Genomic DNA, 14,890 nt, shown 5'->3' with positions numbered 1-14,890 from the left:
GCAGATATCATATCCAGCCTACTCGAACGATCTTTGGAAACAACAGCTTTTGGGTTCTCTTTGTCTATCGGAAATGGTACGAGGAAATATCTGGAATAAGAAAATACTCAGCGCATTACAAGCACCGGAAAAGCACCAAAATACAGAAAAATCCACACAGTTGCCAAAAACATCAATTTCCGACGAAGCTTAATTGCATGCCCATTATACTTGATCATCTTAGCCCTTTTGGTGGAAAAAGCATCAACATGCACCCCACAATCTATCGTGGTTGTACCAAGATATTTTCTACACGCGTACTCACATAGATATATGTATATATATATATATATATACGTGTACATCCATCCTGTACTTCCCATGTTTATGTCAAACACCAACTAAACCCACTATTACTACAACAACGCTATGCCTTCATTAAAGACAATCAAAGAATCTAGAACAGATGTGTTAATCATTGGTGCTGGTCCATCGGGATTGATGTGTGCTGTATGGTTAGCAAGATGTGGAATCCCATTCAGAATCATTGACAAACGAGCAGGAAAGATATATGCTGGCCAAGCTGATGGTTTACAAAGCCGTTCATTTGAAATATTCCAATCATTTAGTGAAGATCAATTTGATTTCGTCACTTTGGACAAAGCATGGAAAGCTTCCAACGATATGATGGAGATGAGTTTCTGGTCCCCTAATGAAAAGGGAGTTTTGGGAAGAAAATCACGTATTCCTGATTTCATTCCTGGTATTTCAAGGTTCCATGAATGTGTTATCCATCAGGGCAAGATTGAAAACTGGCTCCAAAATTCGATTGAGGAGTTTTCTGAGGGGAAAGTTAAAGTCGAACGTCCATATATGCCAGTTTCCATCAAGATTGACGAGACTATGAAAGGTGATCAGGATTATGCCGTTGAAGTTTTGGTCAAGAAGGTGTCGGATGATTTGGCCAACCCGGAACAATATGGCAAAATAGCCAATGGATTGTTTAGACAATTTGACGGGGATCAAGACAAGTTTTATGCGGACCATGTAAATGATGGCAATGTTGAAGACTTTGAACTTATCAAAGCCAAGTATGTCCTTGGATCTGATGGTGCCCACAGTTGGGTTAGAAAACAATTGGACATTGAAATGCAAGGAGAGTCCACCGATTTCATTTGGGGAGTTGTTGATATTGTTCCAATTACCGATTTCCCTGATATTAGAAGCAGATGTGCTATCCATTCCAAAGATAGCGGATCAATGATGATTATTCCAAGAGAAAATGATATATGCCGTCTCTACATCCAATTGAAAGAAGTTGCCAGAGAAGAGGATGGCAGTGAGGGTGCCGGTGCTGATGGGGGTGCCAAATCAAAGGGAAGAATCGACAGGTCCAAAATCACTCCCGAATCTATTGTCAGACAAGCCAAGGAAATCATCCAACCTTTCAACTTGGACGCTACTGATGTAAGTTGGTTTACCGGGTATCAAATCGGACAGCGTGTCGCTACTGGATTCCACAGAAACAACCGTGTATTCATATCCGGAGATGCATGCCACACCCATTCACCAAAAGCAGGTCAAGGTATGAATGTGTCTATGCAAGATGCTTACAACTTAGGATATAAGTTTGCCCTTGTTTGTAAAGGATTGGCCAAGCAAGAAATCTTGCAAACTTATGAATTGGAGAGAAAGAAGGTTGCTCACGACTTGATTGAATTTGATCACAAGTTTTCTCGTTTGTTTAGTGGTAAACCCATGATTCCAAGTGCCGAAAAATTGGAGGGGTCCAATGAAGATGGTGGTGTTGATTTGGATGAATTCCATCAAGTTTATGTCCAAGGTGGTAAATTTGCCAGTGGAACAATTTCCGATTATCAAGACTCAATCATGGTTAATAAAACTGGGGCCAAAGCCCGCGAAGGCGAAGAATCAGAAGGGGTTTTCCATCCATTGGCTAATAAAGTCCCCGTTGGAAGAAGGTTGCTTAGTGATTTCGTGTTGGGTCAAATTGATTACAAATTGTTGCATTTGGTTGACAAGATGCCATCGGATGGAAGATTTAGAGTTTTGATTTTCCCAGGAGATTTACAACAGTTCAAGTCCAATTGGGATATATTGAACAAGTTCAACGATGCACTTGAAGAGAAGGATAGTTTTATAAAGCGTTATACCCCAGTTAATGCTTTCCCCAGCTCAGTGATTGAGATATTAACCATTCACGCATCCACAAGAAACGATATTGAGTTCCATGATTTCCCGCAATTTACCAGATCTATCGACTTCAAGGGACGTACTGATTACTGGAGAATTTTCAGTGGTGCTGGAAAAGCCTATGATGGAACTGCAGTTGATATCTACAAGACCTATGGAATTGACAAGCAAGCAGGTGCAATCTTGATTGCAAGACCTGATACACATGTGGCTCAAGTGGTTGAGTTCTCCGTGGGTGGATTGAAACAAGTTGATGAATATTTCAGCAAGTTTATGATTGACCAGAGAAATAATGTCTTGCCAGAAAAGGACAAGAGTGTTAACGATGCCATCAGGTTTGTTCAACCAAAATTGGCAGTCTAGTTGAAGCTGCCGAGGTTGATGCTGTTGAGGCTCGATATTCCGTCATTAGCTTAGAGATCTGTATTTACGCTCAACAAAAAAATGGTGCTTTCTATATACACGCAAATGCTGAATTATTATTCTACTCTAAATTGTGTCCTCTATCTATGCAGAGTTCTCCCTCATTTTTCTCCTCTGCAGCAACTTCTTCTGCTCCCAAAACTTTTCCGCCTCAAAGACAGCATTCAAAGCTTTGCCCATAGTATCCAAATCGGTCATCAACCCCACATGTGCCGCCTCACTAGCAAACTTGCCCACAATTTCTCCAGTCCCAGTATGCTTATCATAAAAAGTGAAACCCTTCTTTTCAGGCATGAGCCATTTCTGATGAATGACACCGTCTCCATGTCCATAAAAGAACTCATAATAGTTTCCATCTTTAATGTCTTGTCTTGACCGAACTAGAGATCCCCGCACTGAGGGGATCCTGTTGCCGTAGACCATTGCCATTGGCGGATATTCTGCTGCTAGTTTCGGGTCGTGCTCTAATGATAGAACGTATTTTTTGGTTGACTCCAAGGTTTCGCTCAAGTAGCGATACGATTCGGCAAACGTGAATGAGTACTGATGGGGGTGTGGTGTGGACTGTGTCCCGGTGGAATCGACACCTGGAACCATGGACGTGGCTGCTGGTGGTTGTGGTTCAGAAGCGCAAGGAGCGTCGTTTGATGAAGAAGGGGGAGGTGAGGGGGAAGGAGACGAAGAAGAAGATCTAGCTGGTGAAGCAGCATCGCCGTTCAAGGTTGATGATGGCGTTGTTGCTGCTGCTGTTGCTGTTGCAGTTACTGTTGTTGTTGTTGCTGTTGTTGTTGCTGATGCGGATGCGGATGCCGATGATGGAGGTGGCGATGATTCGTCTGTTGCTGAATCGGAGCCGCGCTTGAACTTTTTCAACGACGTCGAACGATACATTTTGGAAAATTTGGAGCTAATCTGATTGATGCTGGGGAAAGTCGATGATGAAATGATCGACGAAGGAGGTGAAGGAGACCTCGTTAATCCAATACTTGATGCAATTGAAAAGGTTCTCAGCCTATGTTGCTCATTCAACTTCTTTCCCTTTGATTCAGCTTCAATTTTTCTTTGCTTTGACACCAACGGGTTCAAATTATACTCAACCCAATTATCAGGATCAAAAAAATCAATCTTGTACTTTTCCTTTGTTTTCTTGTCGTAAAAAGTTTCTCCACTCAATGGCAAAAAGATGAAACTCGATCTCATCATGAAATTCGTTTCAAAAGTAAGTATCTTATCAGAAAGCAACACGGAATCACCAAACCTTATAGGCCCAAGAATATTCAAACACTCACTTGGCGAACCCACATACACCACTGACCGAAACAATTTAGGATTCCTTTGAACTGCTCCATGAACCATTAATCCACCCATCGAATGGGCAATCACCAATGTCGGCTTACCCGTTTCTTGATGAATCTTGGTGAGAAACTCTTCCAATTTATGTGACACGTAATCACCACTTAATCGCCAATCATAACCGAATTCGTGAATATTGACATTGGGATTAGCATCAAGTTTCTTGATCAATTTTCTACACACATCAATAGGACCAACATGAGAAAGTATCCCATCGGGGTACATCTTTTCCTCGGCATTCCATTCATCTTCCTTATTTGGCCCCAAAAGCAAATCGATTTTCCTCAAATTGAACCCCGCTTTCAACGGGATCCATACTCGCTTGTGAGTTTTGGTGTCGCGAAGAATCGATCCTCGATACCCACCCATGATAACAATATTACCGTCAATCCGATCATAAATGGACTCGTAATCAGGCAAGTCCTTTTTATTCTTGATGGGTAACAACTCATTAAAATTGGGTGTTAGTGCGTGTCTTATCGCTTCACTTCTACCATCGTCGACTCCCTTAAACCCCTTGAAATACTGTTCTTCATCTACAGTGCTGATTGATTGTTGTCGCTGTAATCGTAATTCAACTTTACGATGTAATTCTTCATCGATCTTGTGCTCTTCATCGTGTTTCACAAATGGAACGTCAATATTTTTCAACTGGTGTAAATGCCGCGCAACGTTTTCTCGCAAGGAGGAAAACCCACCACCAAATGGTAACGCAAATGAAAATACTTTTTGGTTGGGGTTGTATTGCTTCATCTTGGTGTCAGTGAATGTATGATCGCCAATTTTGACCTCTTGATCTTCAGTTGGCTTGTCAGGGTCAGCAGTGGGGTGATCCATGTACACGTCAGCTTCATATTCGTCATGAACATTTCTGATTGAATCACCGCCAACTATTGATTCAGCATCACTTTTAGTTAGCCGACGACTGAGAGCAGTTGCCCCCCTCGACATCGGATTAAAGTCACTGACCTGATGCTCATCATCAGGAGCACCATTGACAGCAGGATGAGCTGCTTCACCATTATCGTCCACAGCATTGTAGCTGTGTATGTTGACCTTATCACTTCCGTGGCCCTGAGCGTGCTCTCTTTCCTGTTCTTCTTCTTCTTCGCTATCCATACTGTCTTCCTTCTCCCCCTCGTCGTCCTCCTCCTCCTTATGTAGAAAATCATCCTCATTCAACAACGTCGCCCGGTATCCAGCTCCATTTCCAGCTCTCAAAGTTGGCTGTGGCAGCAACAATCTCAGCTGATCAGACGGCGACTTTGGCGGAGTAGTCATCTTTGGTAGTTGTTCTTTTATACAATTAGCAATTCTCGATTATGGACTAGACGTTTTTGTATGGGTGTGTACTTGTGCATGTGTGTGAGCTGGTATCCGGCAGTAAAAAGATCCTCGCTGCTTGTCCTTTACTTTAGTTGCGGGAAAGGTGGTGGGATCAATCAGTTAAAGCCAATAGATCTGTAAGTCACAAGACGTATATGTAGAAGGTTACAGAAAGATGAGAAAGATAGAAATAGAAAGATAGAGAGAGAGAGAGAGAGACAAGAAAAATTAATTAAATGCGCGGATTTGTCAAGAGAGAAAAAGAGAAGAGAATTAATTTTCCGGTAATAAAAAAAAAGGATTACCAGCAGATAGACAATATCTCACTGTAGAGAGGAGAAACGGTGAAGAGAACCTTGTTTAACCGTTGGTGTGAGAATCTATAGAGGTCACCAACTCTTCCTCAAGAGCATCTTTCACTCTTTACTATTGTCCTTGCTCCTTAAGTATTCTATTTTTAGATTGAACAACGGAGGCAGATAAAGTCTACGAAAAGTCAACTTTCTCTCTTCACGTGATTACAATAACAACTAGTTCATGTGGCCATTTCAATGAGGATGAGTAACAAGTTAGCAGGATGCCAGCATTCGTCCTCCATGTTCATCCTTTATTGGCTACATTATCCTCGTTTGAAAATGAACCCTTTTTTTTTTCCATCCTTTGTCGGCACAGAAAAAAGACATCGGAGTTAAAAAGCTACATCCGGCCACCAAAGATATCAACATACCGAAAAAAAAGAAAAAAAAAAAAGAGAAAAAAAAGAGAGGGGCAAATTCTTAGAAGTAAATACATTCATGTCTTTCATTGCTCACTCATTTGATCTTTTCAACAACTACAAACACAAAAGCGTTGATCACGCTTTCCTACTCTACCCGATCCGATAAAGTAGCCACTTTAACCTAGTGTCTCCACATTTACTGTCTCTTCTCCTCGCTATTCAATACTCCCTTCAACCAGTTACTCTTGCCTGTAGCAGAAAATGATCCAGCATCACCTGTCGTCGTATTCATAGTAGTGCTAGCACCAGTATGGTGATTATTAGCTGTAGTTGAAGTGGCAACAGTAGAGCTGGCATCCATGCTGCTTGTGTTTGCAGCGTTGGTGGCACTACTATCATCATTGTGTATTAGACTGCCCACGCTTCCAACGCTGTAACCATTGACCTCTCGACTATTTTCACGCAGTTGTTCTCCACCAACTCTGGCGCTGATATCCACATCACTGTCGTGAACGTTTACAGGTATTGTCAAGTTCTTTAGGGGTGGTAAACTAGGAAACTGGTGGTTCCCATCCCCATCGTGAGGTTGTTGGGATTGTCTACCTTGCTCATGCGTTTGTGTGGTTGGTGTTGAAGTCAGGTGAAAATTTTGCGAAAAGGGGGACTTCATTGGTCCGTTATTACCGATGTTGATGCTCGTATTTGAATTTGCAATTAAAGATGATGGTCTAGCCAAACCAGCCTGATGTTGCTGTTGCTGTTGCTGTTGCTGCTGATGTTGCTGTTGCTGTTGCTGTTGCTGTTGCTGTTGCTGTTGCTGTTGCTGTTGCTGTTGCTGTTGCTGTTGCTGTTGCTGTTGATGTTGAAATGGAGTCCGGCTATTGCTACTCGTGCCAAATGCCATATGAAACATTGGCGATAAAGGACTCACCAAACTTGGTGTTGGTGGTACTGCCAGTGACGCCGATTTAGGAGGTTGCGGGAAACTGGCACCAATATTCTTTAATCCGCTAATAGAATTGTGAATAGACCTAGGATGCGACTCACTCATGACAGATCCAGGAACCGGTGGTGCTTGCGCCAGTCTAGGTACGTCATCATCATCATCATCATCATCCTCTTCCATTGGGTCAGCTAAGTCTTCATCGCTATTGTAAGCTGAATGATGTAGTGATAACGGTTGAGGCCTCTTTTTCGGCTTGAACGTATGTGTAGGTAGTTTTAAATCACCATGAGAAGTAGAAGAAGAAGAGGTGGTTGTGGAAGTGGGGGTGGAACCTTGAGGAGGAGATATTTGCTGTTGCTGCTGCTGTTGTTGCTGCTGTTGTTGCTGCACATGTGCTTCCTTTTGTATAGGTAGCAATGTTGTTTGTTGAATGTTTTGCGACTGGTCGTCAGCCTGAGGAGGTAATGGAGGCAATGGTTTTTGGTAAGTAGCTTGCGACATCAGAGGTTGACCATCAAGTGACTGATGTTGTTTTTGGGCAAGTGACGACGGTTGTGGTAGTGGGGACTGCAGTTGCGACATTGGTGGTTGCATTGCAATCAGGTACTGTCCGTTGGAGAATCCACCCTTCAGTAGAGGTTGTGGTGGTGGCGATTGCTGCTGGCTTTGAATAGGATGTGGATGAGTACCAGACATATATACCCGATTTCCATATTGAGACTGGGCAAACGTAGGAAGTGTGTTTTGTGGAGCTGGTAGGTGTTGCAAGTTTCGACCATACGTATATTGAGGGTTTCCTTGTTGTTGCTGTTGCTGTTGCTGCTGGAGGTACTGCTGCTGCTGCTGCTGCAGATGCAGATGTTGCAGATGCAGATGTTGCTGCATGTTTGCTTCCAGTTGCTTCTTTTGTTCACCCTGTTTCAACTTTTTCTTCATCTTCGATCTCTCAATCAACAACTTGCTATCATTCTTGTCCTTAGTCAAATAAGTCTCATAAGCATGTACAGTTTGCTTATGTTGACGTAGATTATCCAACCTACTGAAGTTTTTAGAACAATAAGGACAAGTGAATGGACGTTCTCCAGTATGTTTTCTCTTGTGTCTTGCCAAGTGTTCACTTCGAGTGAATGACATGTTACAACCAGGATATCCAGTGCATTGAAACACTCTACCTTTACTCGACCGTTTACTTTTCGGTTTGGAACCGTTGGTATTATTTGACGAAGAAGACGACACTGCTGATTCGGTTGAAGATGATGAGGAAAGGGTTGAAATGGTGGATACTGTTGAATGTGTGGCATTGGTTACAGTGGGAGTCAATTGTGGGAACGAGGACAAAACACTGGCAGCAGCAACATTGCCATTGCTAATATTGTTGGCATTGCTGGGATTGCCAGTGTTGCCAGTGTTGTTGTTGTGGAAATTGTTGATGCTGTTATGGCTGTTGTTGAGATTGCTCGTGAGTGGTGGAGGTGGAGCTCTCAACGAAGGTAATGGGTAGTGTTGTTGTGATGACACTATAGGTGGAGGAGGAGGTAAATTTGAATTCAGTTGAGATCGCTGTGAGTGTGAGTGTGGGTGTGGGTGTAGATGTATTGGAGGCAGCTGCAGACTGTCAAAAGGACGATGAGTTGTAAAATGGTGACCAGATATAGATGGTAGAGAGTTTATACCTGGGAGGTGTGGCTGTGGTAGCTGCAGCAGCAGCTGCACCTGCTGTTGTGGTGCTTGTGGCTGTTGCAGCGGGTGTTGGTGGCGCTGCATTGGCATTGGTATTTGCATTTGCATTGGGACTTGAACTTGTGTGGGAGACTGAGGCGATCGTACAGAATTCATATGATGTAATGTGTATATCTGGCTATATTGAAAGGAGACGTGCGTATCGTATAACGTGTAGTGTCATCTAATGGTATTCTTACCCTCTCTTTGCTCGAAGAATATGAAATGAAATTGAGTTGGTGAAAAAAAAAACAAATGTTTGTTTCCAGTGTAGAAGAGGTTAAAGCGATAATCTGAAAAGTAGTTGGTGGTAAAGTCGTTGAAGTAGACAGTAATTGCTGTTTACTTTGCTTTGCTTTGGGTGTTGGTGTGTGAGTTGACTGATGACGGTGTCGTCTGTTTTCTTTTCTTGCGTGGTGGTACAGAGACTGCAGTTTTATTTTCTCTTGGTCTCCTCTTCTTTTTTCTCTCTCTCTCTCTTTGTCTTGCTTTTCCTTATTTTGGTTAAGGAGCTAGATAAAGAAAGTAGATAGTATAGAAGTCAGCCGACGGTGTGTATACGAGTGTGCCTGAGCTTTGGGAAGGAATGTTGGTCAGAGAGGTTGAGAGTTTTATTTTTTTTTTTGTTTCTTGTTAAAGAGTGAAAAGAAAAGGAAGAAAAAAAAATAAAATAATAAATATAAAAAAAACTGTCGGGTTCCTTTTTCCTCCTGCTTTTGTCTTTTGTCTTTTGTCNTTGTTTGGTCCACCAGTTACAAACCCACCTCTCCAACTATTACTACATCCAAATATATTCACTTCATTTGTCATTCTTACTTTGCCAAACACCCACGTACAGTCAAACATATTCAGAAGTGAAGAGTTAACCAATCTACATACACACTGGCAAATCACAAGAAAAGGAACATTATTCAGCCAGAGGTAGGCGCGGAGATAGGAACCTTTTCACACCCCATACATACATACATACATACATATATATATATATATATGTATATCCATCTCCAAAGGCAAAAAGTCATACACGACTCCACCCGCCCTTTGTCAACTGTCTTTCTGAACAAGTCACTTCTAATCACCGCACACAAAGTCTGATATACGTCGATTTCGTTCACCTGGCAACCACATACGACGACATCGCCCCTAGAAAGATCAAAGATTTTTATTCAGCTTCACAACACATTAGTTCGCCTATTTGTCGGTCATGGTGAGGGAAACATACTTGTACGATACCCTTTCAGTCACATCCACAGCTACTGTTGAAGAAATATCGCGAGCATATAAAAAGCTAGCACTAAAATACCACCCCGATAAGACTAATCATGATCCACAGTTGACTGAAAAGTTTAAAGAAATGACGAGAGCTTACGAAGTTCTCAAAGATTCCAAACAACGATCAGTTTATGATAAGTTTGGAGAGGAAGGATTAGACCTGGTTGTGGTTGCTGATGAGTCGCCACTGTACAATGCATCCCCACAACAGTTTCGCCATTTCTACACAGCATCAGCAACATCAAGAGGTGCAGGTGGGGGCGGCGGCGGCAGCAGCAGCAGCAGACGCAACTTCCAACATCCATTCGCCAACGATATGTTTACCCAAGTGTTTGATGATATAAACTCAATGTTTTCCAATTCAAATTCATTTTTTTCATCATCACATTCGTCCACCACATCCCCTTTTGAACACATGCGCCGTGCATCTGGTTTTCAGCAACAACAGCAGCAGCAGCAGCAGCAACAACAACAACAACAACCAATGAAGAAGGTGGTGAAACCATATGGAGAGCCACTACAGAACCAATTAGTCCATGGTGATGATATACATCACTGTTGTGACGTCACGCTACACGATTTAATGTATGGCAAGGTTGTCAAACTCTCACTTCCAAAAATCACTAAATGCTTACGCTGTGATGGATGTGGAGGGTTGAATGTCAAGACGTGCAAAACATGCCTTGGTCTGGGAAGAGTAATGATTATTCAATATAACCAGTTTGCACAGTATAAACAAACGAGCTCCTGTGCGGCTTGTCAGGGTACTGGTATTTACATGAGGCCAGAGGACAAGTGCATCTATTGTGATGGAGGGTATGTTGAGGAAACCAAAATTATCCAAGTTTATGTCCCACCAGGCGCCAAGTCCGGTGATATCATCATTGTCAAGGGAGAGTCCGATGAAGGCAGAAACATTATCCCTGGCGACTTAATTATTGAACTTCGACAAAAGCCTCATTCTTACTTGGTGCGCAAAAATAACGACTTGTTTATGAATTATGAATTGGATTTAAAGACTGCATTAATGGGAGGGGAGGTGATGGTGCCCAATTTTCTACGTGTGGGCCAATTTCTCAAGATATACATAAATTGTCATGGCTATCAATCAATCAATAGTGAAAAAGTACTAGAGGGGGAAGTAGTGGGTACAATAAATACCAATGAGCCGAAAGTGATACATGGTTTGGGTATGCCCATAAACACCGAGCTACTAGCAAACAACGGCAAGATTGTTCAGCCTAATGATAGACAAGATCCATTGTATGTTGAGAATGTGACACGGAGTCATGAAAACTTCCGTCGTGGAAACTTGTACATCAACTTCCACATACAATTGCCTTCTGCTGATGAAATTTCAGAACTGGGACTTGTTGATTTACAAAGAATTCTTCCCAGCAGATCCGCTTATATCCCTTCACCTTCTGATTCAGTTGTTGAAGGGCACTTGTCAAATGTTTCTCCTTCACCTACTAAAAAGAGAAAAATAGTGGATTGAAAAAATGGGAAAGAAAGTATATATATGTAATGAATTAATGTAATGAATTTTTAAAGTTGGTTGGTTTTGTATTGTGTGTATTGTATTTGTATTTGTATGCGCGTGTATTGTTACAACAAGCGAAATAAAAATTTGTCGGTATCCCACTTAACTGTAGTATCAGTATTTCTCCATACATCCCCCCATTTTTTCAAGAGACTCAATGGCGCCTTCAACTCAACAGCCGGTCCTCGACCAATCGATAATCAAGGACCTTTCCAACCATATCTACGAGAAGCGAAAAGCCACTGCATTCCAAATTGAATCACTAACAAAGTCTGCCTTAAGTCGAAATGATAGTCAAACAATATATCGCATCATTCACGAATTAACAACAATGACCATGACCAGTGGGTCCAACTCGGCCAAAATGGGTGCCATTACAGCATTGGGGAGCGTTTCCGTAGCAGTGGGCTCTTTTGCAATTGCCTACTTTCTTGACGATATAATCCGACCCATTTTCGCCACGTTTCGCGATACGGATGCTCGTGTGCGATATTATGCATGCGAGTCGTTGTACAATGTCGCCAAGATTGCCAGAGGAGAGATTTTGCTATACATTAATGAGGTTTTCGACGTGTTGTGCATCTTGGTGAGTGATGCTGAGAGCAGTGTTAAGAATGCAGCCGATATCTTGGATAGGTTGGTCAAGGACATTATTAGTGCGAAAGCTACGAGCTATGTGAGTATATTACAACAACAGAGGTATGCACAAAATTTGCAAGAGCAACAGGGACAAGGACAAGGGCAAGGACAAGGACAAGGACAAACATCACTCCAGCAACAGCCTGATCTGGGAGAGTTGGCGTTTGCTGATTTGTTGAGGTCTCAGGGAAGCGATGAAATAATGCAGTTGAGCAACCCCCAGGACCCAGCAAAGGCATTCCTGTTACCCAAATTTATGCCGACCTTGTTGGAGAGAATGTATACCGTTGATCCATTTACGAAAAAGTTTCTACTCAGTTGGCTTGAATTGTTTGATGATATACCAAACTTGGAGTTGATTACCTTTTTGCCTAGTTTTTTGAAACCTTTGGTCCGATTCATTTTAAATAATTCACCTAGTGATATCAAGTTGGAGACACAGAATTTGTTGAATGTGTTTTTGAAGGAGATCAAGGGGATTTCAAGAGTCAAGATTGAACATAAACGCAAGTTGCGAGAACAAGAAATTGAAAGGGAAAAGAAGGAGAAGGAGAAGGAGAAGGAGAAGGAGAAGGAGAAGGAGAAGGAGAAGGAGAAGGAGAAGGAGAAGGANTTTGTTGAATGTGTTTTTGAAGGAGATCAAGGGGATTTCAAGAGTCAAGATTGAACATAAACGCAAGTTGCGAGAACAAGAAATTGAAAGGGAAAAGAAGGAGAAGGAGAGGGAGAAGGAGAAGGAGAGAGAGAAGGAAAAGGAGAAAGAAAAGGATAAGGAACAGAAGGCAGAGGAAGCTGAGGGTAAGGGAAAGGATGGTGAGAGTGGAGTGAGGAAAAAATTGAACGAGTTTGGAAAGCCAAAAAATGAGGACAAGAGCTCCAAAGAAGAGAACGAGGATAAAACTGCAAAGGAGAGTCAAGATGCTGTTGATGATGATGGTGAATCAAGTATAAAGTCTTATGATACAACCATCATTCACAAGAAACAGGACACCTCATTGTCCATTCAAAATTCCACAGAGTTGAATTTAGATGGAGTGGGCATTAACGATGAGGAAGATAAAGAACTGGATGAAGTGCCCTTTGGTCAAGACATTTACATCGAGTACCTGAAAATTATTACCATTTTGGTTTCCTTTTTGCGTGAGTTTGAAAAGCAAGAAACGGTTGCCAAGAATGATCTTCTCATTGACTCAAGAGAAACATATTGTGACGTACAGTTTATTGCTTTGAAATGGTTACAGGCATTGATTGATGTTTCGCCACAAGATGTACTCATTGCTTTGCCAGAGTGTATCTCAGTCATCTTGAAAAACATAACTGTTACGGAACAAACCCAAGATCTTGAATTGCAAAACCAGCTTATCAATGTCAGCTTCAGTTTGCAAGCGTTTTTGGGCAAAGTTTATGACGATGTGTCCTTGTTTGAACTATATGGAGTCAATGATGAAAGTATGACCAAGTTCAACTCAACACAGTTGCCACAAACATTATCGGCCATCATCAATGAGTACTTGAAGCCAGTCTCGTCGTCAATGGCAACTATATCAACCAGCATGGCTGGAGCAAATGGCACCAGTGACTACGAACTTTCACGAATCACCTCCTTGGAATGGCTAATCTTCATATACGAACATAATCCAGTTGATTTTTTGAAATTCTTTCAATCTACTTACAAGTTTGAATTGATTGATTTGCTCAAGTATGACACAAGCAACGAAGTTATACTCAAAGTGTTGCAATTGTTGGCGAGGATCTCGGAATCGAATCCGGAATTTTTCAAAGATTTTATTGTCAAGTTGTTGAAATTGATTCAAGTGGAGGGTTATGAGAAATCCATCAAAATTGAATTCATTATTAGAAAGCTATGTCTTTGCTTGAACTCGGAAATTATCTTCACTACGTTGTCGGAAGTGTTGCAACAACACTATCACCAGCAGCAAGAGCAGCAGCAGCAAGAACAAAAGCGGGAACTGAAGTCATCGCATCAAAAGCTAAATCTGGATCAACACGATAATCAGCAATTGCGTCGGAGTAGCGAGAAAACCAATATACAAGATCTGGAGATACCTGATCAATCCAAGTTAGAATTCGCCAATATGTTGATTGTGACTCTAAACAATATACTCCTCACATCCAGTGAGTTGGCTCCATTTAGAAAAAAGTTGAAAACTTTAGACTTGACTACATCACTGAAGGATTGGTCCTTATTTGCCACATTGTTCAAAAGTTGGTGTTTTAATGCTCCCAGTGCCATTGCTTTATGCTTACTAACGTCAAATTATGAATTGTCGTATCAAATAATAAAGAATTTGTCTGAGGTGGAAGCCACATCTCAACTACTCACCCAGTTGGACGTCCTTATTCAGTTGTTGGAGCTGCCAATATTCATTAAATTGCGATTACAATTGCTCGAACCGGAAAATTACCCATTTTTGTACAAAACCTTGTATGGCATATTGATGATTTTGCCACAGTCGAGTACGTTTATGACATTGAGGAATAGATTGACTGTTTGTGGGGTTCAAGGGGTTGTGGGTAGCGATGGTAGTGGAACTGGAGGTGGTTCCGAGGTTAAAGGCGAACTATCGCTACGAAGAAAGAGGGTCAATGAGTTGTTGGAGAGGTTTAAGGAAGTTAACAGGATATAGGTTGGAAACTGATTTACAAGCTGTTGTTCAATTGTAATCAGACTTGTACTAAGCATTTATATATACAGGTGTATACAGAGTCAACTCAATATCTAATACATCATGACTGT

General features: G+C 41.7%; 5 protein-coding genes across 5 annotated transcripts; 3 read left to right on the top strand and 2 right to left on the bottom strand. All coding sequences in view use genetic code 12, as the record gives it.

The window, feature by feature from the left end:
* Window positions 1–408: 408 nt before the first annotated feature.
* KGF57_001346 (uncharacterized protein) lies at window positions 409–2,556 on the top strand (the record flags this gene model as incomplete). The annotated part of the gene is made up of 1 exon (XM_051750541.1): window positions 409–2,556. One exon carries the CDS (start codon window positions 409–411, stop codon window positions 2,554–2,556), a length of 2,148 nt encoding a protein of 715 aa, XP_051610159.1.
* A 144-nt stretch (window positions 2,557–2,700) lies between these two features.
* Window positions 2,701–5,250, bottom strand: KGF57_001345 (uncharacterized protein; the record flags this gene model as incomplete). Its single annotated transcript, XM_051750540.1, has 1 exon — window positions 2,701–5,250. The coding sequence occupies one exon, from the start codon at window positions 5,248–5,250 to the stop codon at window positions 2,701–2,703; it is 2,550 nt and encodes an 849-aa protein (XP_051610158.1).
* Window positions 5,251–6,209: 959 nt separating this feature from the next.
* BCR1 (transcription factor BCR1) lies at window positions 6,210–8,795 on the bottom strand (the record flags this gene model as incomplete). Its single annotated transcript, XM_051750539.1, has 1 exon — window positions 6,210–8,795. The coding sequence occupies one exon, from the start codon at window positions 8,793–8,795 to the stop codon at window positions 6,210–6,212; it is 2,586 nt and encodes an 861-aa protein (XP_051610157.1).
* A 1,087-nt stretch (window positions 8,796–9,882) lies between these two features.
* On the top strand, window positions 9,883–11,448 carry KGF57_001343 (uncharacterized protein; the record flags this gene model as incomplete). The annotated part of the gene is made up of 1 exon (XM_051750538.1): window positions 9,883–11,448. One exon carries the CDS (start codon window positions 9,883–9,885, stop codon window positions 11,446–11,448), a length of 1,566 nt encoding a protein of 521 aa, XP_051610156.1.
* A 202-nt stretch (window positions 11,449–11,650) lies between these two features.
* On the top strand, window positions 11,651–14,780 carry KGF57_001342 (uncharacterized protein; the record flags this gene model as incomplete). The annotated part of the gene is made up of 2 exons (XM_051750537.1): window positions 11,651–12,642; window positions 12,788–14,780. 2 exons carry the CDS (start codon window positions 11,651–11,653, stop codon window positions 14,778–14,780), a joined length of 2,985 nt encoding a protein of 994 aa, XP_051610155.1.
* Between the last annotated feature and the right edge of the window lie 110 nt (window positions 14,781–14,890).

The sequence above is a fragment of the Candida theae genome (genome assembly GCF_024610275.1).
Source record: "Candida theae strain CBS 12239 chromosome Unknown scaffold44, whole genome shotgun sequence".
Classification (NCBI taxonomy): Eukaryota; Fungi; Ascomycota; class Pichiomycetes; order Serinales; family Debaryomycetaceae; genus Lodderomyces; species Lodderomyces theae.
This window is presented reverse-complemented; position numbering and strand designations above follow the sequence as displayed.